The 27,750-nt window shown below is 45.4% G+C and overlaps 1 protein-coding gene and 1 pseudogene across 1 annotated transcript in view; both read right to left on the bottom strand.

Annotated features, from left to right (window-relative positions):
* PPT2 (palmitoyl-protein thioesterase 2) overlaps window positions 1-20,326 on the bottom strand; it is a 44,630-nt gene extending 24,304 nt beyond the window's left edge. The window contains exons 1-4 of the mRNA XM_073598419.1: window positions 20,188-20,326; window positions 12,683-12,856; window positions 10,034-10,190; window positions 21-116 (exon numbers count right to left, since the gene is read on the bottom strand). Coding sequence (XP_073454520.1) covers window positions 21-116; window positions 10,034-10,190; window positions 12,683-12,856; window positions 20,188-20,202 — 442 coding nt within the window. The 5' untranslated portion in view covers window positions 20,203-20,326. The remainder of the gene's footprint in view (window positions 1-20; window positions 117-10,033; window positions 10,191-12,682; window positions 12,857-20,187) is intronic.
* Window positions 20,327-23,957: 3,631 nt separating this feature from the next.
* Window positions 23,958-24,129, bottom strand: LOC141109082 (U2 spliceosomal RNA; annotated as a pseudogene).
* Between the last annotated feature and the right edge of the window lie 3,621 nt (window positions 24,130-27,750).

Genomic DNA, 27,750 nt, shown 5'->3' with positions numbered 1-27,750 from the left:
TGCTTTTGCAAAAGTCTTACCTCCATACTGTCCCATCTGAGGAGAAGACAAGGAAATGAACGTGTCCACATTGTGATCTGGAATCGTCTCCAAGAGACCACGACAGATTAATCCTCCTGTATAAAGAAGAATATAATAACATTTAGGAATTGTAAACTAATTTTTCTGAAGGAAAATAAACCATAAAAAATCCACTAAATGTTATGCCGCGTACACACGGTCGGACTTTTCGTCTACAAAAGTCCAACGGACGCCGACGGACTAAAGCTGGCTGGTAATCCGATCGTGTGTGGGCTTCTCCGGACTTTCAGCAGACTTTTTCAGCCTCAAATCCGACGGACTTTAGATTTGAAACATGCTTCAAATCTTTACGTCGTAACTACGACGGACCCCGAAATCCGCTCGTCTGTGTGCTAGTCCGACGGACAAAAACCCATGCTAGGGCAGCTATTGGCTACTGGCTATGAACTTCCTTATTTTAGTCCGGTGTACGTCATCACGTAGGAATCCGTCGGACTTTTGTGTGGTCGTGTGTAGGCAAGTCCGTTCGTTAGAAAGTCTGCTGCAAGTCCGCCGAAAGTCCGCCGGAAGTCTGTCGGACAGGCTGTCGGACTTTTGTAGACGAAAAGTCCGACCGTGTGTACGCGGCATTAGATATATAAATATACAGTATACTACATAGCAAATCCTTATGTTTTTCCTCTTCCCTTGGTGATCCTGCCAGTCATACACTTCCTGTCCTAAACTATTCACCAGTGACGGGCCGTCCATAAGGGGCGCAGCCCCCCTAGTCCATGCGCCCGGCCCCTAATCTACATGCAGGGCGCCGGACACATGGATTTCAATGGGGTTTTTTTTTTTTTTTTTTTTGAAGCACATGATTAGAGCCTGTGGCTTCAAAAAAAGGGTGGGCTCAGGGCACAGAGGCCACCCACTTATGTGACAATAGCAATATAATATTCACTATTGTCTTGCTGATTCTCCTCCCGTCCAATCAGGAAGTGGGTCCTGAGACCCAATTGGCAGAGAGGAGAAGCGATCGTTTTGGCCGCCGAGGGGAGGAGGAGGGAAGCCGCCAAAAAAGAAGCCGCCATGAAGCCCGAGATGCAGGGTAAAGCCGCCAAGGAGGGGGAGAAGACACAGGAAGGAGCCTTTGCGGCCCGTGACCTAGATGGGGTAATTGTGGGGCCGACCTGGGGGGGGGGGGGGGTGGCGGGTCTGGGGGTGGTGACAGGATCTCTTGTTTGCCCCCCAAATATACAGCACCAGCTGCCACTAAAGGGCTGTACACACATAACGAATATCAGGCGGCAACATTCAGCCCGTGTATACGGTAGCTGGTCTGAAAGAAGCTGGCCTTCTTTCAGACCAAAAAAGGTCTGCCAATCAGCAGCTGATTAGCGATCTCAGCCAATAGCTGAGAGCGCTGACCATGTGTTCTGGCGAGGGGGGTCGCCCCCTCCTGTCAGAACACAATAACTCAGTGGGGGAGATTGCTGTACTAACAGCAGATAGTTAGTACAGTGGCTCTTCCTAAGCTCTTCAGTTTTTTTTGTTCAGTCCTCTTGGTTGAACGATAAAAACGAATAGTGTGTACAAGCTTTATTCAGGGCCGGGACATGGGGTGGGCAGGAAGGAAAGCCGCCCAGAGCGCAGTGGTAGGGAGGGTGCCTCTTCACCACACGCAATTTCCAGATCAGTGGCTAGCAACCAGCAGGGGGCAGATTCATGTCTACTGCTGCTCAGCTACTGATGCCACGCATGCTCCAATCCCATCTGCCCACAGCTAACACAGAAAACACACTAGGCATATGCAAGTACCTTCTATTTGCTAGAAAGCAAGCAATTGGCCAAATGTGAACACTCCAGCCAGTGCAAAGGGGGCTGAGAATAGGCACAGGGTTATACATTAGAGTTGCCACCTCATCTCTTTAAACCCGAATACATATGAATTACACAGGTTCTGAGGCTAGTTTAATGCAGGTAAAGCACCGAGTTTAATTACCACCTTAATCAGCCACAGAACCTGTGTAATTAATATGTGTTCAGGTTTAAAGGGATGAGGTGGCAACCCTATTATATACCCATTCTACTGCATGTATTAGCAGCACTAAAGGGAGCTGTATTTCTAAATCTTTGCCCTGGGCACTGAACAAACCTGTGCCAGTACTGCACTTACTGTACTGTATCTAGGGTGGAGCAGCATTGTTAACAAAATATTTGCCAGCACACTTACCAGCTAGCCTGCAAAAAAACCAATAGGCCCGCAGTACACAGAGGAGCCCTGAGGAGGCAGTGCAGCAACCACATATTTTTGCAAACATGTGCAACTAAACCCTCTGTTTTCAACATGATTCAATCTCCAAATACAGAAAGGCTTCTTCACAGTAAGAGCGGTGAAAATATGGAATAAACTCCCTGGTTTTTGGCCCAATTCAGTAGATTGTTTTTAAAAAAGGCCTGGATTCTTTCCTAAATGTACAAAATATAACTGGATACTAATATTTATAGGTAAACTTGATCCAGGGAATATCAGATTGCCTCTCGGGGAATCAGGAAAGAATTTTTTCCCCCCACTGGAGCAAATTATATCAGGCTTTATTGTTTTTTTTTGCCTTTCTCTGGATCTATTGTGGGTATAGGATTGTATATATGGAAGTTTTCTATTTGTATGTGTGTTTTTCTTCTTTTCTATGTTGGTTGAACTGGATGAACTGGATGGACTTGATGGACTGGATGGACTGGATGGACGTCTTTTTTTAAGCAGGTTAACTATGCTTTGTTAGACACTGTCAATGTGTTTTGTTTTTTTGCAGGCTGGCAAGTGTACTGGGATTTTTTTTTTTCAAATAATATATATCTTTATTGAAGTTTTAATCATAGAAATTTATAACATTTTACAGAAAGAGAAAAAAAAACAAGTTTTGGAAAATTTTTTGTTTGTGATGTGCAAAACCTTTCCATGTACACCCTACTGCAAAGGCTTGTTATAAAATGGGGTGGTTGCCATCTTTTTTATAACTTAGGAGCAGCATTGTTACGCTAGGACAGGAAGGGTTTTAGAGCTAGAAAACACGACCCTCCTCATAACATAGGGAGGTGGTTTTCATTTCCAGAGATAACTGGGAACAATGTAAGTACAGAACAGCATCAGCTTAGCAGATTTCGGGTAGGATCAATAGGTATGTTTTTGCATGTAGTGAACTGACATAACAAAATACTTTTAATGGTACATTTACCAGACCAAAAGAGAGAAAATAAAAGAAGTTCACTGGAGTAAGACGGACGCCGCACTAGCAGTGTGGCGGCCGCCTTACTCCATCACATGCGTCGCCTTGGATGAACACAGGAGAATTCTGGCACCCCGTCTCCTAGGATCTAAAGGAAGAATCTTCCCGCTGGCTGGAGCGGCGCTCCAAGTTTTCTATTTAGGTCGCAAAGAGAAGTCCATTGTCACAATTGTTGGTTGTGCCTGGTTATATTACAGTGCCTTGAAAAAGTATTCATACCCCTTGAAATTTTCCACATTTTGTAATTTTACAAACACGTAAATGTATTTTAATGGGATTTTATGCAATAGACCAACACAAAGTGGCACATAATTGTGAAGTGGAAGGAATTTTTTTTCAATTTTTTTCAATTTTTTTTACAAATAAATATGTGAAAAGTGTGGAGTGCATTTGTATTCAGCCCCCTTTACTCTGATACCCCTAACTAAAATCTAGTGGAACCAATTGCCTTCTGAAGCCACCTACTTAGTAAATAGAGTCCACCTGTGTGTAATTTAATCTTAGTATTAATACAGCTGTTTTGTGAAGCCCTCACAGGTTTGTTAGAGAACCTTAGTGAACAAACAACATCATGAAGGCCAAGGAACACACCAGACAGGTCAGGGATAAAGTTGTGGAGAAGTTTAAAGCAGGGTTAGGTTATAAATAAAGATTCCAAGCTTTGAACATCTCACGGAGCACTGTTCAATCCATCATCTGAAAATGGAAAGAGGATGGCACAACTGCAAACCTACCAAGACATGGCCGTCCACCTAAACTGATAGGCTGGGCAAGGAGAACATTAATCAGAGAAGCAGCCAAGAGGCTCATGGTAACTCTGGAGGAGCTGCAGAGATCCACAGCTCAGGTGGGAGAATCTGTCCACAGGACAACTATTAGTCGTGCTCTCCACAAATCTGGCCTTTATGGCAAAGTGACAAGAAGAAAGACATTGTTGAAAGAAAGCCATAAGAAGTCTTGTTTGCAGTTTGTGAGAAGCCATGTGGGGGACACAGCAAACATGTGGAAGAAGGTGCTCTGGTCAGATGAGACCAAAATTGAACTTTTTGGCCTAAAAGCAAAATGCTATGTGTGGTGGAAAACTAACACTGCACATCACCCTGAACACACCACTCCCACCGTGAAACATGGTGGTGGCAGCATCATGTTGTGGAGATGCTTTTCTTCAGCAAGGACAGGGAATATGGATGGAGCTAAATACAGGGCAATCTTAGAAGAAAACCTGTTATGCCGCGTACACATGAGCGGGCTCTCCGTCAGAACAGACTCCGATGGTCTTTCCGATGGGGTTCCGCTGAAACGGACTTGCCTACACACGATCACACCAAAGTCCGATTGTTTAGAACACGATGACATACAACGGGACTAGAAAAAGGAAGTTCAATAGCCAGTAGCCAATAGCTGCCCTTGCGTTGTTTTTGGTCCATCAGACTAGCACACAGACGAGCGGTTTTCCGATTGGAACTGATTCTGTCATAAAGATTTGAAACATGTTCTATTTCTAGGTCTGTTAGAACTTTAGAAAGAAAAAGTCAGATGAAGCCCACACACAATCGGAATGTCCGACGGAATGATTCAGTCTGACCTTTTCTGACAGAAAGTCCGGTCGTGTGTACGCGGCATTAGAGTCTACAAAAGACTTGGGACTGGGGCGGAGGTTCACCTTCCAGCAGGACAACGACCCTAAACATACAGCCAGAGCTACAATGGAATGGTTTAGATCAAAGCATATTCATGTGTTAGAATGCCCCAGTCAAAGTCCAGACCTAAATCACATTAAGCATCTGTGGCAAGACTTGAAAATTGCTGTTCACAGATGCTCTCCATCCAATCTGACAGAGCTTGAGCTATTTTGCAAAGAAGAATGGGGAAATTACCCTCTCTAGATGTGCAAAGCTGGTAGAGACATCCCCAAAAAGACTTGCAGCTGTAATTACAGTGAAAGGGGGTTCTACAAAGTATTGACTCAGGGGGGGCTGAATACAAATGTACCCCACACTTATCACTTATTTATTTGTAAAAATTGTGAAAACCATTTATAATTGTCCTTCCACTTCACAATTATGTGTCACTTTGTGTTGGTCTATTACATAAAATCCCAATAAAATACATTTACGTTTTTGGTTGTAACATGACAAAATGTGGAAAATTTTAAGGGGTGTGAATACTTTTTCAAGGCTCTGTATAAGAACTGATGTGTTATAAAAGTGCAGCTGTCCTTCAAGAGCAGCTGTCATTGCTCAGCCCACACATCCTGTTCAAATATTATTTGGCAGAGATTTTACAGCCAGGCTAACGCTGACCCAGCATTAAAATTCAAAACTTATGAATAAATGATAGTGATTTCATGAACGGACGTGTATGACATCTGTATAAAGGAAGAAGAGATTGTAATGTGTCACTGTGTATGTCTACACGTGCTGAAGGCCAATCTATGTGCCGAGTCATGTGACTCATACCCAGGAATGAGAAGCATGCCGCGGGATTAGATGTCACGGATATCGTTGCCAAGATGGAAAATAGCTGGCATGTGACGGTCACAGAAGAAAAAGGCTGCCTCATTCATATATAGGAAGATGGGCATTAGGGCGGGTAGTAGGTTGCTTGTGAGCAGATGAGACAGAGACTACAGTATGCCTGGGGGTCAGTCTGTCACAGTGCCACACAGTCATTAGCAGCGCATCATGCGGAATTAATGCGCTGTGACTGCAATCATTCATTGAACAACAACACGGGACTCCAGCAGCTGCACTGCTGTCCTTTCTTGGAGCAGATTCTCTGAGCGTTAAAGGGAACCTGTCACCATCTCATGAGCACACAGCTTCTAATATCAGCTAAATGCAGCAAATCTGATCTCTAGTCTAGCCTCAGCATGCATATATTCAGCTCAATCAGAGAACTGTGATCCCCAATAAAGATCGGATGCAAAATTCACAAAGAAAGAGATATGCTATGGTCCTAATAACAGGCACTAGATGGTTTCTTCATATATCTGTATACAGTGCACCTGGAAAGTATTCACAGCGCTTCACCTTTTCCACATTTTGTTATGTTACAGCCTTCTTCCAAAATGGATTCATTATTTTCTCAAAACTCTACAAACAATACCCCATAATGACAACATGAAAGAAGTGTGTTTGGAATCTTTGCAAATTTATTAAAAATAAAACACAAAAAAAAAATCACATGTACATAAGTATTCACAGCCTTTGCCAAGACACTCATAATTAAGCTCAGGTGCATCTTGTTTCCACTGATCATCCTTGAGATGTTTCTACAACTTGATTGGAGTCCACCTGTGATAAATTCAGGCACACATCTGTCTATATAAGGTCCCACAGTTAACAGTGCATGTCAGAGCACAAACCAAGCCATGAAATCCAAGAATTGTCTGTAGACCTCCGAGACAGGATTGTATGGAGGCACAGATCTGGGGAAGGGTACAGAAACATTTCTGCAGCATTGAAGGTCCCAATGAGCACAGTGTCCTCCATCATCTGTAAATAGAAGTTTGGAACCACCAAGACTCTTCCTAGTGCGGGCCGCCCGGCCTAACTGAGCAATCGGGGGAGAAGGGCCTTAATCAGGGAGGTGACCAAGAACCCGATGGTCACTTTGACAGACTTCCAGCATTTCTCTTTGGAGAGAGGAAAACCTTCCAGAAGAACAACCATCTCTTCAGCACTCCACCAATCAGGCCTGTATGGTAGTGTGGCCAGACGGAAGCCACTCCTCAGTAAAAGGCACATGACAGCCCACCTGGAGTTTGCCAAAAGGCATCTGAAGGACTCTCAGACTATGAGAAACAAAATTCTCTGGTCTGGTGAAACAAAGATTGAACTCTTTGGCCAGAATAGCAAGCGTCATGTCTGGAGGAAACCAGGCACCGCTTATCACCTGGCCAATACCATCCCTACACTGAAGCATGGTGGTGGAAGCATCATGCTGTGGGGATGTTTTTCAGTGGCAGGAACTGGGAGACTAGTCAGGATCAAGGGAAATATGAATGCAACAATGTACAGAGACATCCTTGATGAAAACCTGCTCTAGAGTGCTCTGGACCTCAGACGGGGGCGAAGGTTCATCTTCCAAACAGGACAACGACCCTAAGTACACAGCCAAGATAACAAAGGAGTGGCTAAGGGACAACTCTGTGAATGTCTTTGAGTGGCCCAGCCAGAGCCCAGACTTGAACCTGATTGAACATCTCTGGAGAGATCTAAAAATGGCTGTGCACCAACGCTCCCCATCCAACCTGATGGAGCTTGAGAGGTCCTGCAAAGAAGAATGGGAGAAACTTCCCAAAAATAGGTGTGAAAGCTTGTAGCATCATACTCAAAAAGAGTTGAGGCTGTAATTGGTGCCAAAAGTGCTTCAACAAAGTATTGAGCAAAGGCTGTGAATACTTATGTACATGGGATTGTTTTAGTTTTTTATTTTTAATAAATTTGCAAAGATTTCAAAACAATCTTCTTTCATGTTGTAATTATGGAGTATTGTTTATAGAATTTTGAGTAAAAAAATAAATTTAATCCATTTTAGAATAAGGCTGTAGGATAATAAAATGTGGAAAAAGTGAATACTTTCCGGATGCACTGTACACGTCAATGCCATGTCTGGATACTCATACCCAGCTGCAAGCTATATCCTGAAGTCAGAGCTCTTTCAGCCCCCCCAACAATCCCACAATGCAGTGCTAACTCTATTCTAGTCATTGCAGAGGCACATGAGTTGCATTGGTTGTACAAGTATCAGGTGGTCCCAGGGCATGTGAGCCCTTGAAAAGTAATATGGCAATGTCCTGATCTCTTGTGCTACTTTCTATGAGTGCTCATTGCTTTCATTCTGTCATGGTCATAGATCCCAGACCTGGGACAAAACAAGGGCAAACTACTGCAGAAACTACTGCAGGTATGAGATGACTGCAACAGCTCACCCAACCAATTTGTATTAGCCAAATGCAGGGCAAACTTCAACACTTCTGACTGTCAGAGCTTTCTTGCCCCCACTAGGGTTGCCACCTTTTCTTCAAGCCAAACCCAAACACTTTAGTGGCACACAGCATTTTATTTTTCTGTAGTATAGACTATATGATTTTAAAAGACCCCAAGGAGAGTAGTAAAGCAGCGCACACAGAGTGCCGCGGAGAACAGTGGGAGTAGCCACCAGTTTTGTGCCCCCCCTCTACCTCAGAATGGTACATACCCAGCTCTGTACCTCTTTCTCCCCCAGAATAACACACACCCAATCTGTGCCCTCCTCCACCCATACTAGTACATACCCAGTTTTGCGCCTCCTCCTCCCCCAGAATGGTAACTACCCAGCTCTGCAAACCTAAATTTTTCAGCTTGTGTGCGCCTCCCCAAAAATTTTGAGTACCAGTCGCCACTGGATGGGATCATCATTGTGCCACTTCTCCTTGTTGAATGACAGGCTGAGGGCCCCACCCTCCATACTCCTCCATAGTGGTAAATACCTAACTCTGTGCCTCCATTTTCTCCATTTACATACCCAGTCCTGGTCCCCCTCCATAATGGTACATAGCCAGCACTGTGCCTCCCATCCCCTACATGGTATTATGTACCTAGCTGTGTGCTCCCTCCTTCCCTGGAATGGTACATGCATAGCTCTGTGCCCTCCTCCTCCATAATGGTATATATACCCAGCTTTGTGCCCGTCCTCCTCACCCAGAATGGTATAGATCAAATTCTGTACCCTGGTTCCTGCAGGACATGATCCAGATAGAAATAAGCACACAGACAGCTGCCCCTACTCCAGCCAATTAAAGACGCTAAGGCTCATGTTATCGACTGCTTCCAATCCTCTCCAAGCACTGGTGATTGCCAGAAACTGGGAGTGAGGGAGACCGGGAAAGGAAAAATCAACCTTCCATCCCATCACCATCGGCAATGAGCACCCCAACACTGCCCATCCCCCAACCATAGTCCAGTTTGAATAATGTGTCCAGATTTTAGGTGGACTGAAACCCGGACACATGATTCAAAACACTGACTGTTTGGGTGAATCATGGACAGGTGGCAACCCTAGCCCCCACACATTCTTATCAGCCCACCACTGCCATTAGGAATGTGCAGGAAGTAGAAAGGGACAACCAAGCAGTGCTGAAGTACAGCCACAAATACTAGCATGATGCAGTTTGTCTTCCTCACGCTCACTGACTGAATATCTTTAGAGCTGAACCCAAAGGCACATAGCTAAATACACATATAGAAACCTCAACACAGGTTTTGTAGAAACCTCAACACAGTGGTCATTCTTCCACCAATGATCAACAAAGATGGCCACACATTCTGATTTAGAATGACTTCACAGTAAGCTGGCTTGTCCAGGACCTCACTGCACTGGAAATGTCAGACCAATCAAACTGTACATACATGTTCAAGTTGAGATGTGTTGCATTCACTCGACTGAGGCTGTGTGCTCATCTGCTGGTGACAGGTTCCCTTTAAGGCTGTCACACACTCTGCTCCCAGAATGGACAGCAGTGCAGTAGCTGGGGCCCTTAGTAACAATGCTATGGGCCCCCACATTGCTTGCTATCAACACAGTAGGGTACAGGGTTTCTGATTGGCCTACAGCATTATTAAAGGCCTGGGATGTTCATCAAGCTGTGAGATCCAAGATGATCGCCTCAGCTTCATGTGAACAGGCAGAGCAGGAACCCTTCACAGCAAGTGGATACCAGATATTTCTAGGCTGTGATCAGCCTGGAAGTCACTCACCTTGAGAATAGCAGAGCAGATGCACTCCTTCACTGCCAGCATTCTGCATGATAGGATAGATGGCCTCCCGGAAGCCCATCACCTGCTTCCAGAGGGGCTGTAAACTGGCTTTGTGGTCAAACAGGTCTATAACTGAAATATTAGTACCGGGATGAGACTGCAGGAACAAAAAGATGAGAATTATATCACTAATACATTAAAGTATAGAAGTTTAGGTCAATTCATAATGTTTATTCAAACAGATCGGACACCATCTGACATCCTCACCAGTTCAATACAGTACACACGCGGTATAAACTTCATGCTGGCTTAGAAGACAAGACACAATCGGGCGATTTATTTGAGTGTGCAAAATCTTGGGGAAGCTCTGCACAGAAACCAATCAGCTTTCAGGTTTTGTCAAAGCTAAGCTGAACAAGCTGAAGTTAGAAGCCAATTGGCTACCATGCACAGCTGCACCTAAACCTGAGTGCTCCAGTTTTAGTAAATCTCCTCCTATGTGACCCATGGAGACTCACTCACTAATCTAGCAAAAGTGACACCACCCCTACACTAACAAACACTGCCCAGGCAACCTTAGCAGTAGCATTAACTATTGGTTACTGTTTGGTTGGTAGCTGCGCCAGTCCATAAACAGGCATACAAGGTTCTGCATACGCTATAGAGTATGGCCAAAAGGTATGTGACCACCTATCACATTATTGAGTACATGTGTATCCATGTGAAAGGTTCTTTTAATACTACAACATATAAAAACATTTTAGACAATTTTCCGCTTCAAACCTTGTGGTAACAGACAGGGGAAGGCCCTGTTCCATGCTTTTCCCCTCTGCACAAAGCCGGCTCCATAAAGACATGGTTTGATGAGTTTGGTGTAGAGGAACTCCAGTGGCCTGCACAGAGCTCTGACCTCAACCATACTAAACACCCTTGGGATGAATTATAAAGTCGACTGTGAGCCAGGTCTTCTCCAGTATCAGTACCTCACCTTGTAAATGGATGAATGGGAACAAATTCCCACAGACACACTCTAAAATCTTGTGGAAAGCCTTTCTAGAGAAGTGGAAGCTGTTATAGACACAAATGCATCTTAATGACCATGGTTTTGGAATGGGACATCCGAAAGCTCATATAGATGCAATAGTCAGGTGCTAACAAAACTTTGACAGTATAATGCAGCCTTTCTCAACCTTTAAACCCCAGGGGAACCCTTGAAATAATTTTCAGGTCCCAGGGAACATCTGGTAAGATTAGTCTATCAGGGGTCATTGGGAAAATACCTCTTACATTTGCAGTTGAAATTGTGAAGAATACCCCACATTACAGTGGTGGCCAGAATGACTCCCTCGCAGTCATGTCACTGGCTCTGCCAAGTGGCTTTGGACCTGGAACTATGCAGGCACCATCAGATGGGAGGTCAGTTAGCCACAGCTCAAGGAATCCCTAGCCAACCCTGAAGGAACCCTAGTTGACAATGGCTGGAATATTGTATTATGACACATTGGTTTTTGGCTCTTTAAAACGAATCTTGATGTTTAAAAGGCAGTTAACATTTTCAGCACAAACATATATTGTATGTGTAATAGATGCCCAAAAATGACTTTATCACATGAAAAAGTAATGATCACTTACTGACTTTTGAGCCTAACATTACTCTGACTCTTTACCCCTAGACATCCCTTAATCCCATCCCTTAACACCATTGAGGCCAAACACCTTTTATTTTCCCACAATTCTTCGATTAGTAGTAGGGAAGGCTTAGAACTTCTTATAGATGTGCATTGCCATATATATCCTCACTGGGGAGATCTAACCCCTCTATTTGCCATGGGTACTACTGTCCCCAGGAGAAAAGTGAAAGGGTGCTCAAAATTTCATGGTTGCCGAGTAGAGGAGACATGTCCCCATGTTGAGACAACTGCCTGTGGTGGAATTTCATCTTATTTTGGAACAATTTTCACTTACGTACAAAAGATATCCCTGTAGGGGACGCGGAATGAAACAAAAACAAAACACACAAAAAACAAAACAAAAAAAAAAAAAAAAAAACAACACTTTTGGCTGGACTTACACTTGACCCACAAAATGTGTTGCTTCAATAAATACTATATTGTTACCAGCAATCACTTAAAAGATTTCTTGTGATAAAATTGGTAGGATGTGTTTGCAATCTGTTATGGGTTATATAGTTTAAATATTCTGCTCTTACCAAGGTAGTGATGTAAACGTGATTATAACAACAAAAGAAATAGATGAAAAAAAAAAAAAATATATATATATATATATATATATATATATATATATATATATATATATATATATATATATATATATATATATATATATATATAAAAAAAATAATATATATTATATGAAAAAAATATGTGTAGGTGCTGCTACTCCCAAGAATTAAATACTCATATATTATGTATATATATATATATATATATATATATATATATATATATACATATACATACATACACACACACACACATACACTAATATATATATATATATTTTGCACAATTCCCTCCTATATATAAATCTGTTATTGGTACCACAGAAAGAAAAAGTCTGCCACTATCCAACCTTGTCCACATAAATGCTAAGGACTACTTTCACAACCTGTGTCCACATATCACCCACCTCGTTGATGAACTCCACCAGTTGCTTGAAGCTCGCAGAACTGTCAAAAAGTCCATGGACCATGATAACTGGTTTATACCCCAATGTAGGATCTACCAGCCACAGCAGAAGCGGCACAAAGAAGAGGAGCGTCGGCAGTGCCGAGGGGCACCCAACGGCCATGTTTGATGTCACCTACAGACAAACAAAAAGATGGTGTGATTGATCAGGTTCCATCCAACTTTGGAACAGTGCTATGTGAAGGCAGCTATACAAGTGTCAGTGACACAATCCTTACTAAACACAAACATCCAGGTGATCCAGATTCATAAAAACCTGACATGTGACCTTCCTGCCCCTCCCAACCTATAATCATCTCTCCATTCCTCTATCTTCCTCCTCTGTCCTCACTTACCTTCCCTATCCTGTCATAACCTCTGATGGAAATTCTCTGATCCCAGCCAGGGCACTGTTCCTGTACAGTCCGCTCTCTATTCCTCTTTCCATTCTTTTGCTCCACCACTTCCAGTTACTTCTCTGTAGCCTCCGGCAAAAGGCAGATCTAATTTTATCAGGACTGTTAACTCCACAGAAGCCACAGAGGGAGGTCACAGCCTCTGCCTGCAGATCTCACATGGACTGGTTCATTATAACAGGAAGGCAGAATCATTTTGGCTGGGTTGGAAAATGACAGTTGAAATCTGATTATTCGATTAGGGATCGCCCTCTGTATTATTCTTACTCATCTACTGACATTTATTAAACTTGCCTTGTGATCCATCAACCAATTGCGTGTCTGCGATAAAAGGTGCGTTCAGCTTCATTCTCTTCAAGTCCGGCCAACACTTTCTGTTCTTAGTTTTGGATTAAGTGGGGAAGGGTTAGAACCGCTATTAGATTTTTTTTTTTCCTCCAATTTCACAATATGTGTCCACTTGGGGTGATTTCCCCTTACTGCTTATTTTGAGATTTGAACAGGAAGTGCAAGAAGGTCATTTCTTTTAACCACTTGCTGACCAGCCAAAAGTCATTTTACTGCTGGCCGGTGGCTCCTCTGGCCACAACGACGTACACATATGTCGCGCCGAACTTCCTGGTCTACAGGCGCGCACGCCCCCTGCCTCTCGTACTGTGCTTGGACACAGCAAGAGTTCGTCAGCAGGCTTGCAGCCAATGATTTTGGCTGTGAACTTGCTGATTGCTGTTGCCAATCACAGCACAGATTTGTGTGTGTTAGTATCACATCTCCTGTATTAGAGCACCCCCAACTCTGGTTGAAGGAGCACGGCGGCACCTTTGGTCGGCAGCATTGTCAGTCTGAGGGAAATGGAGAGAATGATATATGTACTAGCAGATTTAGATACACTAATAAATTGAAGACAAACTCCAGCTCATGCTGCAGCAACAATTTTTTGGGGATAAAAGTTTTACGTGACTAAATAAAAGATGATCACTGTAAGCACCTGTCGATAGTAAATGGTTTGTCTCAACTGATACATCTGCAGGACAGCTTATGTTAAAAAATGACAGGCTTACTGACAAGATCGACATGTAAACATAAAAGAAAGAAAGCCTAAAAAAAATTAAAACAAATGCAGCCGTCACACCTAAGAATTGGTAAGCTGCAATATAATACATTCTTGCTTTAGGGTATAACTACTTAGCGACCGCCCCACGTACATATACTGCGGCAGGGCGGCCGCTCTGTGCCAGATCACGTACCTAGTACGTGATGTGACACTTCTGAGTCTGGGGGGCCGCCGGCAACCCGCTTCAGCTGTGATTATACACAGCGGGAGCAAGTACCATGGACTCGATGTCCGTTGGCGCCCGCCGATTAGACAGTACAGGGGCAGAATGACAAAACAAGGCAGGTTGTCATTATGTCAGAGGGGAAGGTACTGATCCAAGTGTTTCTGCTAAGCAGAAAAACAGATCTTTGCCTTCCCCCAGTCAAAGCACCTCCCCCACACTTAGACCCCTTTCACACTGGGGTGGTTTGCAGGCGCTATTGCGCTACAAACCGACCCGAAACAGCCACTGCTGTCTCTCCAGTGTGAAAGCCCGGAGGGCTTTCACACTGGAGCGGTGCGCTAGCAGGACGGGAAAAAAAGTCCCGCTAGCAGCATCTTCGGAGCGGTGAAGGAGCGGTGTATGCACCGCTCCTGCCCATTGAAATCAATGGGGCAGCGCGACTATACCGCCGGCAAAGCGTCTCTGTAGAGGCGCTTTGCGGTGGTTTTTAACCTCTTTCTCGGCCGCTAGTGGGGGATAAAACCGCCCCGCTAGTGGCCGAATACGACGGTAAAGCGCTGCTAATAATAGCGGCGCTTTACCGCCGACGCACCTCCCACCCCAGTGTGAAAGGGGCCTTAGTAAGCATAACTTAAGGACACATTTAACCCTGTGATCACCCCTGTTAACCGCTTCCCAGCCAGTGTCATTAGTACAGCCATATTTTTTAGCACTGATCACTGTATTAGTGTCACTGGTCCCCAAAAAGTGGCAAAAGCGCGTTAGTTCAGTGTCCGATTTGCCCGCTGCAGTATCGCAGTCCTGCAATAAGTCGCTGATCGCCGCCACTACTAGTAAAATAAACAAAAAAAAAATATCCCAGGATTTTTTTAGACACTATAACTTTTCTGCAAACCAATCAATAAACCCTAAGAGCCCTTGCACACTGGGGCGGTTTGCAGGCGCTATTGCGCTAATAATAGCGCCTGCAAACCGCCCCGAAAGTGCCGCTACTTTCATTCCAGTGTGCAAGCCCCGAGGGCTTGCACACTGGAGCGATGCGCTGGCAGGACTGTAAAAAAAGTCCTGCTAGCAGCATCTTCGGAGCGGTGAAGGAGCGGTGTGTATACTGCTCCTTTACCGCTCCTGCCCATTGAAATCAATGGGACGGCGCGGCTATACCGCCGGCAAAGCGCCTCTGCAGAGGCGCTTTGCGGTGGTATTTAACCCTTTCTCGGCCGCTAGCGGGGGGTAAAACCGCCCCGCTAGCGGCCGCATACCGATGGTAAAACGCCGCTAATAATAGCGGCGTTTTACCGCCGACGCCGCCCCCCGCCTCAGTGTGCAAGGGCTCTTATTGGGATTTTTTTCCTCAAAAAATATGTAGCAGAATACATATTGGCCTAAATTGATGAAAAAATTAGATTTACTACATTTTTTTTTTATTGGATATGTTTTATAGCAAAAAGTAAAAAAATATTGTTTTTTTTTAAATTGTCGGTCTTTTTTTGTTTATAGCGCAAAAAATAAAAACCGCAGAGATGATCAAATACCACCAAAAGAAAGCTCTATTTGGGGGGGGGGGGGACAAAAATTGTATTTGGGTACAAGTCGCCCAAAATTAAAAATAACGCAGTTCCATATCGCAAAAAATGGCCTGGCCAGGAGGGGGGGGTAAATCTTACGGAGCTGAAGTGGTTAATGCTGCTTTAAGTTTAAATAGGGTATGATGTCAACATTTCTGGACAATATAAGGCAGAAGGATAGGCTATGTGTTAACCTGCTAATTATATGTTGCAGCCCCCACTGCTCTGCATACAGTTTCTAATCATTATAAAAAGTAAATACCTTAAACTCGCCGGAGCTTTGAAAAAAGTTTAGGAAAACGGATTTATATTGAGATTTGTTAAAAATTGTGCTAGAAATATAAGAGCAGCGCGGAGGCAACATATAAAAAGGTGGGTTAATGTATAGCTAAAACAAGGGTGACCATAACCAGGCAAGTGGGTGGTGCCAGATATGCGATCCCTGGACAGGCCACAATCTTCTATTCCGATCTGTTTAGTCAATGGGTGTCAAGCACAATGAAAACACTGGAGAGGGGGAGGGGAATTCAATAGGGCTGCTTTCACACTGCTCTGCTGAAAAAATAAATAAATAAATAAAGCATATGCGTTTTCTATGCCTTTCTAATGTGTTTCTGGTGCACTTTCTGAGAGCCTATTACCCAGCATACACCTGTGAAATCTGGACATGTGACTCAAAAAATGCAAACAATGCAATGCAAATGTGTTTCTGGTTCATTTTTGGTGCATTTACTATTCGTTTCCTGTGTTTTTATAAACCGCACCAAAGATGCTGCATAACACCTTTCTGGCAACTTTAAAAAAAATAAAAGGAGTAAATCTAAATTTTTTTTTGTTTTCCTTTCTTTGAAACCTGTAAGGCCCAGTTATAATGTGCACACTATGTGAAACGTACCACTTTAAGACCAGGCCTTTTCTGGAACTTTTTGCTTACAAGTTTAATTAGTATTTTTTTGCTAGAAAATTACTTAGCGCCCCCAAATATTATATATTTTTTTTTTGCAGCAGAGACCCTAGAGAATAAAATGGCGATTGTTGCAATATTTTATGTCACACTATATTTGCGCAGTGGTCTTTTGGGAACAAATACACTTTTTTTAATAAACAAAAAAAAAAAAACAGTAAGGTTAGCCCAATTTTTTGTATAATGTGAAAGATGATGTTATGCAGCTTAAATAGATACGTAACATGTCACGCTTTAAAATTGCGCACAGTTGCGGAATGGAGACAATCTACAGTACCTAAAAATCTCTATAGGCGGCGCTTTAAACATTTTTGCAGGTTACCAGTTTAGTGTTACAGAAGAGGTCTAGTGCTAGAATTATTGCTCTCGCTCTAACAGTCGTGGTGATACCTCACGTGTGGTCTGAACACCGTTTATATATGTGGGCGCGACCTATCTATGCATTCGCTTCTGCGCACGAGCTCGGAGGGACACATCGCTTTAAAAAAAAAAAAAATGTCCTATTTATTTTAACACTGTCCCTTTAAGAATTTTTTTTTTTTTATCACTTTTATTCCTATTACAAGGAATGTAAACCTTGTAATAGAAATAAGCTCCTTATTGAGAGATCTGGGGTCAAAAAGACCTCAGATCTCACATTTATATTTACAAGTAATTTTGCCTTTAGGCCGGGTTCACACTAGTGCGAATTGGATGCGGGTTTCTTCGCATAGCAGGAGATTGTGGCCAACTCTCTATGGAGCCGGTTCACAAACCTCCGAAGCGGCTCCGATGCGATTAGCACAGGAGCCCTGTGCATCCTCTAGTCGGTTTCAGGTCCAAATACAGCCCAAGATTCCGGCTGAAACTGGATCTGAAACGATGCATGGAGACACACCGGTGTAGCGTCACATATGGCGACCCATCACATTTCACTACCCACTGGAGTGCGCATGTGCGCCGCCGCCATATGCGGTCCAACTCTTTTACGACAAAACTCCACACCCCTCACGGGCTCAATTCGCTCGCTAGGCTTCGGGCACGGCCTCGCTTCGCTCGCTAGGCTTCGGGCACGGCCTCGCTCGCTAGGCTTCGGGCACGGCCTCGCTCGCTAGGCTTCGGGCACGGCCTCGCTCGCTAGGCTTCGGGCACGGCCTCGCTCGCTAGGCTTCGGGGACGACCTCGCTTCGCTCTCTAGGCTTCGGGCACGGCCTCGCTTATAATCTAACTCTATGTCCACTTGGATGGTGGGGCTTGAACCTGGACTTAGGGGTGGAGTTTTGACGTAAAAGTGTTGGAACGCATATGGCGGCATCGCGCATGCGCACTCCAGCGGGTAGCGAAATGTGATGGGTCGCCATATGTGACGCTGCACCAGACTCATGTGAGCCACTGAAATCTCCAGTGTGAACCCAGCCTAAAGAGGAGAAAAAAAAAAATCATCCCTTTAAGGCCAGAAGGCAGAAGTGACGTTGGATGTCGCTCCGGTCCTCCAAGGGCATAGAGCTGAGTGGGGGCTATCTTGCCCTCACTCGGCTTCCTGCATCATCGGATTGGCTCCGGGCTAACCGTCAGGCCCGGTAAGCCCGGAGAAAGACCGGGAAGCGGAAGAGGCCTATAAAAGTGATCTCGTCGCGACTCCACCGCCGGGACCACTTTTATTAGATGCAGAATCGCCCGCAGTACAAAGAAATACCCTGGATATGGCAGCTAGCTGCTACTATAGCAATGATATTTAAGGTCAAAGTAAAGACGTAAATGTACTGTGGGCAGTCTTGAAGTGGTTACAACAAGCCTTCCTGGGGTGTGCTGTCACCGCTAACAGGGCTTCCATCTTCACCCGATCTTCCTTCCGGGTTAGCGGACTCCAGTCATTAGATTGGACGAGCTGTGATGACATCACTCTCACGCATAGGAACCGTTGTCCATGGCACAGGGCTCTGAAGGAATGGCACCGTATGCTGTTCCTTCAGAGAGCATGCGCTGGGGATGTCACCGGCGGCATCACAAGTAAATATCTCCTAAACAGTGCACCTATGGTAAAATTCGTCCATTCATCCATGGGAGTTTACTTTCACTTTAACATGGCCTGCACCTAATTCATGAAAGCTGTGTGCCAGTTTCGATACCAATACCAACACATGTGCCAGATTCAGGTAGATCTTACTGCTGCCACTTATGGAACCTGTCGTATAAATGTGAAAGATTCTAAAAGAATTACGCCCAGTTCACAGATAAACAACATGGCAATAATAAGATCAACTGTGAGTTGGCATAGAGAGATGCCAGTTCTCAGTTGCTAGGAAGCTGAGCAACCTACAAGCCTAGTCAGTTGCTAGGAAGCCGACAGCCACTTGCATCCTAGCTACTACGTATCCTAGCAACCTGGTATGGAAAGCTATCACGTTAATGATCGCTTCCCGACACACGTGTGAAACTCGGACATGTGTGTTGGGAAGCAGTCATTGTAAAAGCTTCCCATACCAGGCTTGTGGTTGCTAGGATGCAAGTGGCTGTCAGCTTCCTAGCAGCCGACTCAAACACAGCCCCATTCAGCTGTTGGCCTGGAGATTCCCCAACCCAAAGGTGAAAGTAAACAAAGAATGGGCATTCCTTAACTTATGCAACAGTGAGTAAGCACCTAAGCAAGGAAAACGCGGACTGCTGTCCAGTGGGGCCCCATAAGTACCAAAAGGCTGCATGCTGGGCAATGGGGATCTAAGCGCTCCTCATCACATGGCACTTTGGCCCAACTATGACAGGTGATGCTCAAAAAGATTGCTTGTTTTTATAAGGGCATCTATGCCAACACTGGGTATGATGTGCCATCTCAATCAGCCATGTGATACCAGCTATAAATAAAATAAAGTAAAAAATAAAGCATAACGGATACCGTATAATGCTTAGATTGGGTAACAAACTGGTGTGAATGCATGCATTGGGATTGGAAGTGCGGTAACCCACGGCAACTAGATCTATGCTTTAATAAATCTGTCATAGTGACAACAATCTAAAATAATCTTCGGTCTCCGTGGGTTATACTCTTTTGTGGAAAAAAAAAAAAAAAAAAGAGAGTGATGGGAACAGATGGCGGACAAATGGGATATAAACAGAACGAAGAAAGACGACAGAGGAGCAGAAGAGATCCGTCTACGTAAACAATATATCAAGGATTCAAATTGTTCTGAAAAGAAGAATATCTAGAAATAAAAAAAATACAAAATAAAGAAAACAAACAACACAACAGGCAGATCAGCTCTTACTCTGTGCGCTCTCATTCTTCTCCCGGGACACCAGAGCTCTCCTATTATATTCTTTCCAGTCCTCTCATCCTCCGACTTCGCTCTTCAATACCAGCAATTCATGGCTGCCCCCAGTCACATGCAACCCACTTCTAGGATCTCTTATCTAACTGCAACACGGGCTGACTGTCTCTACCACTCAACGACTCTCTGTGCGGTCACTCTACACAGAAGTTCAGTTCAGATCTTGGTTCAGATGGTGGCACCCTCTGACGTTTAGGAGGTGATATAATAGCAGGGAATTGCCCGGACTCTCTCCCTATTTTACTTTTTGTTTTGTTCTTAAATGAATGGTGTCTCTGTGCTTTTTCTTACTAACTGATGTCTCTGATCTCTTTCTCTGATGTCTCTGCGCTCTGTCTCTCTGCGCTCTCTCTATCTGATGTCTCTGAGCTCTCTCTGATGTCTCTGAGCTCTCTGTCCAACTTCTCTGCACTCTCTCCGATATCTCTGCGCTCTCTCTATCTGATGTCTCTGCGCTCTCTCTACCTGATGTCTCTGCGCTCTCTCTACCTGATGTCTCTGCGCTCTCTCTACCTGATGTCTCTGCGCTCTCTCTACCTGATGTCTCTGAGCTCTCTCTATCTGATGTCTCTGAGCTCTCTGTCCAACTTCTCTGCACTCTCTCCACCTGATGCCTCTGCGCTCTCTCTATCTGATGTCTCTGCGCTCTCTCTATCTGATGTCTCTGCACTCTCTCCGATATCTCTGTGCTCTCTCTCTCTGGCTGACTTCTCTGCGCTCTTGCTGAGGTCTCTGTGCTCTCTCTCTCTGAGGTCTCTGTGCTCTCTCTCTCTCTGAGGTCTCTGTGCTCTCTCTCTCTGAGGTCTCTGTGCTCTCTCTCTCTCTGAGGTCTCTGTGCTCTCTCTCTCTGAGGTCTCTGTGCTCTCTCTCTCTCTGAGGTCTCTGTGCTCTCTCTCTCTGAGGTCTCTGTGCTCTCTCTCTCTCTGAGGTCTCTGTGCTCTCTCTCTCTGAGGTCTCTGTGCTCTCTCTCTCTCTCTGAGGTCTCTGTGCTCTCTCTAAGGTCTCTGTGCTCTCTCTCTCTGACTGAGGTCTCTGTGCTCTCTCTCTCTGACTGAGGTCTCTGTGCTCTCTCTCTCTCTGACTGAGGTCTCTGTGCTCTCTCTCTCTCTCTGACTGAGGTCTCTGTGCTCTCTCTCTCTGACTGAGGTCTCTGTGCTCTCTCTCTCTGACTGAGGTCTCTGTGCTCTCTCTCTCTCTGACTGAGGTCTCTGTGCTCTCTCTCTCTCTCTGACTGAGGTCTCTGTGCTCTCTCTCTCTGACTGAGGTCTCTGTGCTCTCTCTCTCTCTGACTGAGGTCTCTGTGCTCTCTCTCTCTCTGACTGAGGTCTCTGTGCTCTCTCTCTCTCTCTGACTGAGGTCTCTGTGCTCTCTCTCTCTGACTGAGGTCTCTGTGCTCTCTCTCTCTCTGACTGAGGTCTCTGTGCTCTCTCTCTCTCTCTGACTGAGGTCTCTGTGCTCTCTCTCTCTGACTGAGGTCTCTGTGCTCTCTCTCTCTCTGACTGAGGTCTCTGTGCTCTCTCTCTCTCTCTGACTGAGGTCTCTGTGCTCTCTCTCTCTCTGACTGAGGTCTCTGTGCTCTCTCTCTCTCTGACTGAGGTCTCTGTGCTCTCTCTCTCTCTGACTGAGGTCTCTGTGCTCTCTCTCTCTCTGACTGAGGTCTCTGTGCTCTCTCTCTCTCTGACTGAGGTCTCTGTGCTCTCTCTCTCTCTGACTGAGGTCTCTGTGCTCTCTCTCTCTCTGACTGAGGTCTCTGTGCTCTCTCCCTCTCTGACTGAGGTCTCTGTGCTCTCTCTCTCTCTGACTGAGGTCTCTGTGCTCTCTCTCTCTCTGACTGAGGTCTCTGTGCTCTCTCTCTTTCTGACTGAGGTCTCTGTGCTCTCTCTCTCTCTGACTGAGGTCTCTGTGCTCTCTCTCTCTCTCTCTGACTGAGGTCTCTGTGCTCTCTCTCTCTCTCTCTGACTGAGGTCTCTGTGCTCTCTCTCTCTCTGACTGAGGTCTCTGTGCTCTCTTTCTTTCTGACTGAGGTCTCTGTGCTCTCTCTCTCTCTGACTGAGGTCTCTGTGCTCTCTCTCTTTCTGACTGAGGTCTCTGTGCTCTCTCTCTGACTGAGGTCTCTGTGCTCTCTCTCTCTGACTGAGGTCTCTGTGCTCTCTCTAAGGTCTCTGTGCTCTCTCTCTCTCTGACTGAGGTCTCTGTGCTCTCTCCCTAACTGATATCTCTGTTGTCTCTGCACACTCTCTCTGGCTGTCTTCCCTGCTCTCTCGCTGTGGTCTCTTTGTGCTCTCACTGACTGATGTCTCTTTCAGGTTCTGCTCAGCTGTATCTGTCACTGACTGCAGTCTGTCTCTCCTTGACTGAGGTCTCTGGTTATCTCTCACTTCCTCTGCTGTCTCTCAGCACTCTTCCTTTCATTGGTCTCTCTCTGCTGGCTCTCAGTAATCAGCCAGCTGGCATCCTATGAGCCCTCTGAAATCTCCCTGTAAATATGAGTGTATACCCTCCTGTGTGCTGCCAGCAGTGCAGTCTGTCTAGTGTGCTCTCTCTCCTCTGCCTCTGGATGTCTCTCCCCTCCCCTGAGTTGTTTCTTCCCCTTTCCTTGTTTACATTGCCTGCAGATGGCCCGCACAAGCCCCGCCCCTTGACTCGTCACTTCCGCCACCGGTTTCCCTGGCAACCGAGATAGGGGGAGTGATTGACAGGCCGCCTGTAGCCTGTAAACCTCCATTGTCATCAGTTAAAGAGAACCTGTCACCAATGCTTTATCTGTATAAGGCAATGGTGGATCCAATGATGTTGGCAATATAAATAAAAAGAATCACACACTGATTAGTGTATTGGATCAATCTTCTTGTTTCTTGTGGCTGAAGATTTGCATGAAGGCTTATAATATCCAGGGGCTCATCCACACCAGCAATGCATCCTAACACAGAATGAAAGCAAAGTGCCTGCTGTCCTATGCTGGGTTCAGTTCAGTTGGATAGTTCATGTTTGCGCATAGCATTTTTTTTGTTTTGTTTTGGTGCATCGGTCCTAGAGCTCTTCCTCCGTCTCCCTGTTCTAAAAATCTATTTATTATATATGATCCCCAGATAGGAGAAGTATCAGATATTAACCACTTGCCTACTGGGCACTTTTACCCACTTCCTGCCCAGAACCAATTTTCAGCTTTCAGCGCTGTTGCACTTTGAATGACAATTGCGCGGTCATGCAACACTGTACCCAAAGGACATTTTTATCATTTTTTTTCACAAAATAGAGCTTTCTTTTAGTGATATTTAATCACCACTGTTATTTTTTTTTTTTTGCTAAATAAACGAAAAACAGAGTAAAAACAGGTAATTTTTTTCCTTCACTGATGGGCACTGATGAGGCAGCACTGATGAGGTGGCACTGGTAGGCGACACTGATGGGCACTGATAGGTGGCACTGATGGGCACTGGTAGGCAGCACTGATAGGTGACACTTATGAGGAGTCACTGATGGGCACTGATTGGCAGCACTGATGGGCACTGTTGGGGCTGCACTGATAATTAGTCCCTTTCACACAAGCCGATTACCGGCTCTCCTCTCAGAAAGGAATGCTGATAACCGGCTGGTGTTTACATCGTGATCAGCTGTGATTGGACACATTACATGGTAAAGGGCTGCTGTGATTGGCCCTTTACCCCAATCTGTGATCAGGTGTGTCCTAAGGACACAGCGATCACAGAGCAAGATGCCCGCACACCCTGGTGCGATCACGGGGACATCATATAACACCCTCCCAGAACTGGCTGACCACGCTGTAGTCGTCATTCGGCTATAGCGAGGTTGGCTAGTGGTTAAACTGATAAGAACAGACACTACACTTGATCTTAGCCAAAAGGCAGAGACTGTGCATCGTGTTCTGATGTGCTGTGATGGAATGCCAATGCAATTATATACAAGTTTAAAATAAAGATGAAAAAATGAGGACTGAAATGTTTATTAACACCACAATGCCATGTGCATTCACACTGCACCTCTGCACACAATAACACATGCTGGACAGGTCCTTTAGACCCCATAAACACTATTAGATTTTCTGCAGATTTTTGTCTTCAGATTTACCAAAACCATATAATACGAGGTCAAACCTTAATGCCCTGTACACACGACCGGTTTTCCCGTCGAAATAAACTCTGAAGGTTTTTTCGACGGAATTCCGACGGAATTCCGCTCAAGCTGTCTTGCATAAACACGGTCACACAAAATTCCAACCGTCCAGAACGCGGTTACGTACAACACGTAGGACAGGACTAGAAAACGGAAGTTCAGTAGCCAGTAGCCAATAGCTTCCGTCTTGTACTTGCTTCAGAGCATGCGTTGTTTTTGGTACGTTGGAACAGCATACAGACGAGCGGTTTTCCCAATAGGAATTGGTTCCATCGGAAAAATTTAGAACATGTTCTCTTTCTAGGTCCGTCAGAATTTTCGACGTAAAGAGTCCGATGGGGCATACACATGATCGGAATATACGATGAAAAGCTCCCGCCGGACTTTTTCTGTCGGACATTACGCTCGTGTGTACACGGCTTAAGAGTTTCAATTTGTATGCAATCAGGCAGGATATTGCACTACGTGGTTTTGGTAAATCTGAAGACAAAAATGTGCAAAAAATTGAATAGTGTGTATGGGGTCTTAGGGATGGCAGCCCTTTCCACACATGTATACTTATTGAGATCCAATGCTCACAGCCTCCTCCATAGATGTATACTTATTGAGATCCAATGCTCACAGCCTCCTCCATAGATGTATACTTATTGAGATCCAATGCTCACAGCCTCCTCCATAGATGTATACTTAGGCCCCTTTCACATGGTAGGGGGCATCGGCGGTAAAACAGCGCTATTTTTAGCGCTGTTTTACCGTGGTATTCGGCCGCTAGCGGTGCGGTTTTAACCCCCCGCTGGCGGCTGAAAAAGGGTTAAATCCACTCGTATAGCGCGGCTATAGCCGCGGCATTGCCGCGGTATAGCCGCGCTGTCCCATTGATTTCAATGGGCAGGAGCGGTTTAGGAGCGGTGAATACACCGCTCCTTCACCGCTCCAAAGATGCGGCTGACAGGAGATTTTTTTCTTCTCCTGCCAGCGCACCGCTTCAGTGTGAAAGCCCTCGGGGTTTCACACTGAACAAGCAGCGGAGGCTGTTTTGGGGCGGTTTGCAGGCGGTATTTTTAGCGCAATAACGCCTGCAAACCGCCCCAGTGTGAAAGGGGCCTTACTGAGGACCAGATCCAGTGCCTTTGCAAAGGGCAACCACCATGGGAGAAGGTCTGCTGGAGGACCTGTCACCTTACCACATGCCCATTGACTGGTTGTATGTAGCTTGTTCCTTTACTTGGTTACCCGGAGCAACTATACTTCTCTTTCTTGTATTGCTGAGTTAACCTTTTGTAGTAGTGTTACTTTATACCCTGTATATGCTTCTTTACAGACTCTGGTTCTTTTGCATATGCCAGAACCAACATGCACCCCTTTAAATAACTTCAGACCAGGCTTAGAGCGGCCAACATAAATTTACTGTTGAAATGCAGCATGATAATACAACACAAACAATGTCCTTTCCCTAATCCTAACCAACATGATGTTGTGGCCCAGGCATACCTCTGTTAGGTGAGAGTCCATATACAGTACAGTAGGTGTAGCACTACCCCCCCCCCCCCCCCCCCCCCCCCGTGGGGGTTGCAGATGACAGGGTTCCCCAATGTTGCACAGCCAGGCACACAACAACCTCAGCTTTGTCCCAGAGAAACAGAGATAGTGAACATCCCTGAGTTTGTTTTTATATTTTATTAGTAGGTAATAACTTGGCTGGAGATAGGAATAATGGGATGTCCAACTTGATACTAGAAAAAACAGGGACAACTTTCTCCCTATTTACAAGAATAGTTGTGGACTTCCTTCTGGAGTACCTCCAGCTCTCCTTGTAGACACTGATCCCAGCTCCACCACAGCAGGAAATGCTAGCCCACCTGGGTGCCTCTTCACCAGCCCACCTGGCTGCTTCTCTTCACCAGTCTAAACCCGACTAATGCTGGCCATACACTAAATGAAAAAATGGTCCGAAATTCGGTCATTTAGACAGTTCATTCGTTTTTCGGCCAGTTAATGGGCACAAAATCGATAATCGGGACGTTTTTGAGCCGAAAAAAACGAAGGACAAGTTTGGAAATTTTCTGCCGAATGAACGATAAATTGAAAGGTTAATGTGTTTCCTGTCTGAACTGTTTGCACTAGGTATATGTAAAAAAATGCAATCATTTATGTCCACTGAACGATTTATCGGTCATTACATGATGGCACTATCGTTTGCGCTCACGGCCGAATGTTTGTTTTTCTAAAATGGGTTCAGCCGATTTTTCGTATAGTGTATGGCCAGCATAACTCTCTTCACCAATCTAATCCCGACTGACTCTCTTCTCCAGTCTGATCTCAACTGACTCTCTTCATCAGTCTAATCCCAACTGACTCTCTTCACCAGTCTAATCTCAACTGACTCTCTTCATCAGTCAAATCCCGACTGACTCTCTTCACCAATCTAATTCCAACTGACTCTCTTCACCAGTCTAATCCTGACTGACTCTCTTCATCAGTCTAATCCCAACTGACTCTCTGGAGATTTCCCAGTTCAAGGAGGGAAGATTTAGGACCGGTTCACACGGGGGCGACTTGTCAGGCGACCTAGCCGCCTGACAAGTCGCCTCCCGTTCTGTACAATGGAACCGTTCTAATCGGAGCGACGCAAGTTGCTCCGACTTAGAAAAAAGGTTCCTGTACTACTTTGGGGGCGACATGCATAGACTTCTATACAGAAGTCGTTTTGCAAGTCGCCGTGGCAGTCGTGTGCAGGTCGCCTCGGTGAGGCAACCTGCAAGTCGTGCCGCTTCTAGTGTGAACCGGCTCTTAAGCACACTGCTATCTTCCAGAGAGACCTGCTACCCCTGGCAGCCTCTCCCTGTGTAAGTCCCTTGTCCTGTGCTGCAGTACTCACACTGTCTCTCCTGGCTCCCACTGCCTCTCAGGAAAGCCTCCTCCAACTTCTCCCGGTCTCCCGGGGTAGGATCCGTCCAGGCCAGGCCAGGCCAGCCACCTGAGCCCTGGCTCAAGGTAGAGCCCCCCAGCAGGGGTCCCTCAAGGGCCACCAACAGCCTCCTCAGCACTCCATCTCCCACTGACTCCCCCGCCAGCATGACACATCTATATTTAAAGGTTGGCTTAGACCCCTGTCAGGTCCACCATCTGGGGATTGGCCAAGCTCCCTTAAACATGCACGACAGCCCTCCTACCCTTCACCCTCCAGCTTCCAGAATGTTCTCCAACTTTCTAGAATCAGGGGTAAGCACCAGAGAGCTGCCTGTATGAGTCACCCAGCCCTGAACTTTAGTAACCCTTACCCAGATTCCATGGCTCAGGCTTAGCCCTAAGCCAAACTATATTTTACCTACACTACCACTAGTAGCACGCTAGAGAGTGCTGTCC

This window comes from Aquarana catesbeiana, linkage group LG09 (genome assembly GCF_042186555.1).
Source record: "Aquarana catesbeiana isolate 2022-GZ linkage group LG09, ASM4218655v1, whole genome shotgun sequence".
Lineage (NCBI taxonomy): Eukaryota > Metazoa > Chordata > Amphibia > Anura > Ranidae > Aquarana > Aquarana catesbeiana.
Note: the sequence above shows the minus strand (reverse complement) of the source record. Positions and strands in the feature narration are given on the sequence as shown.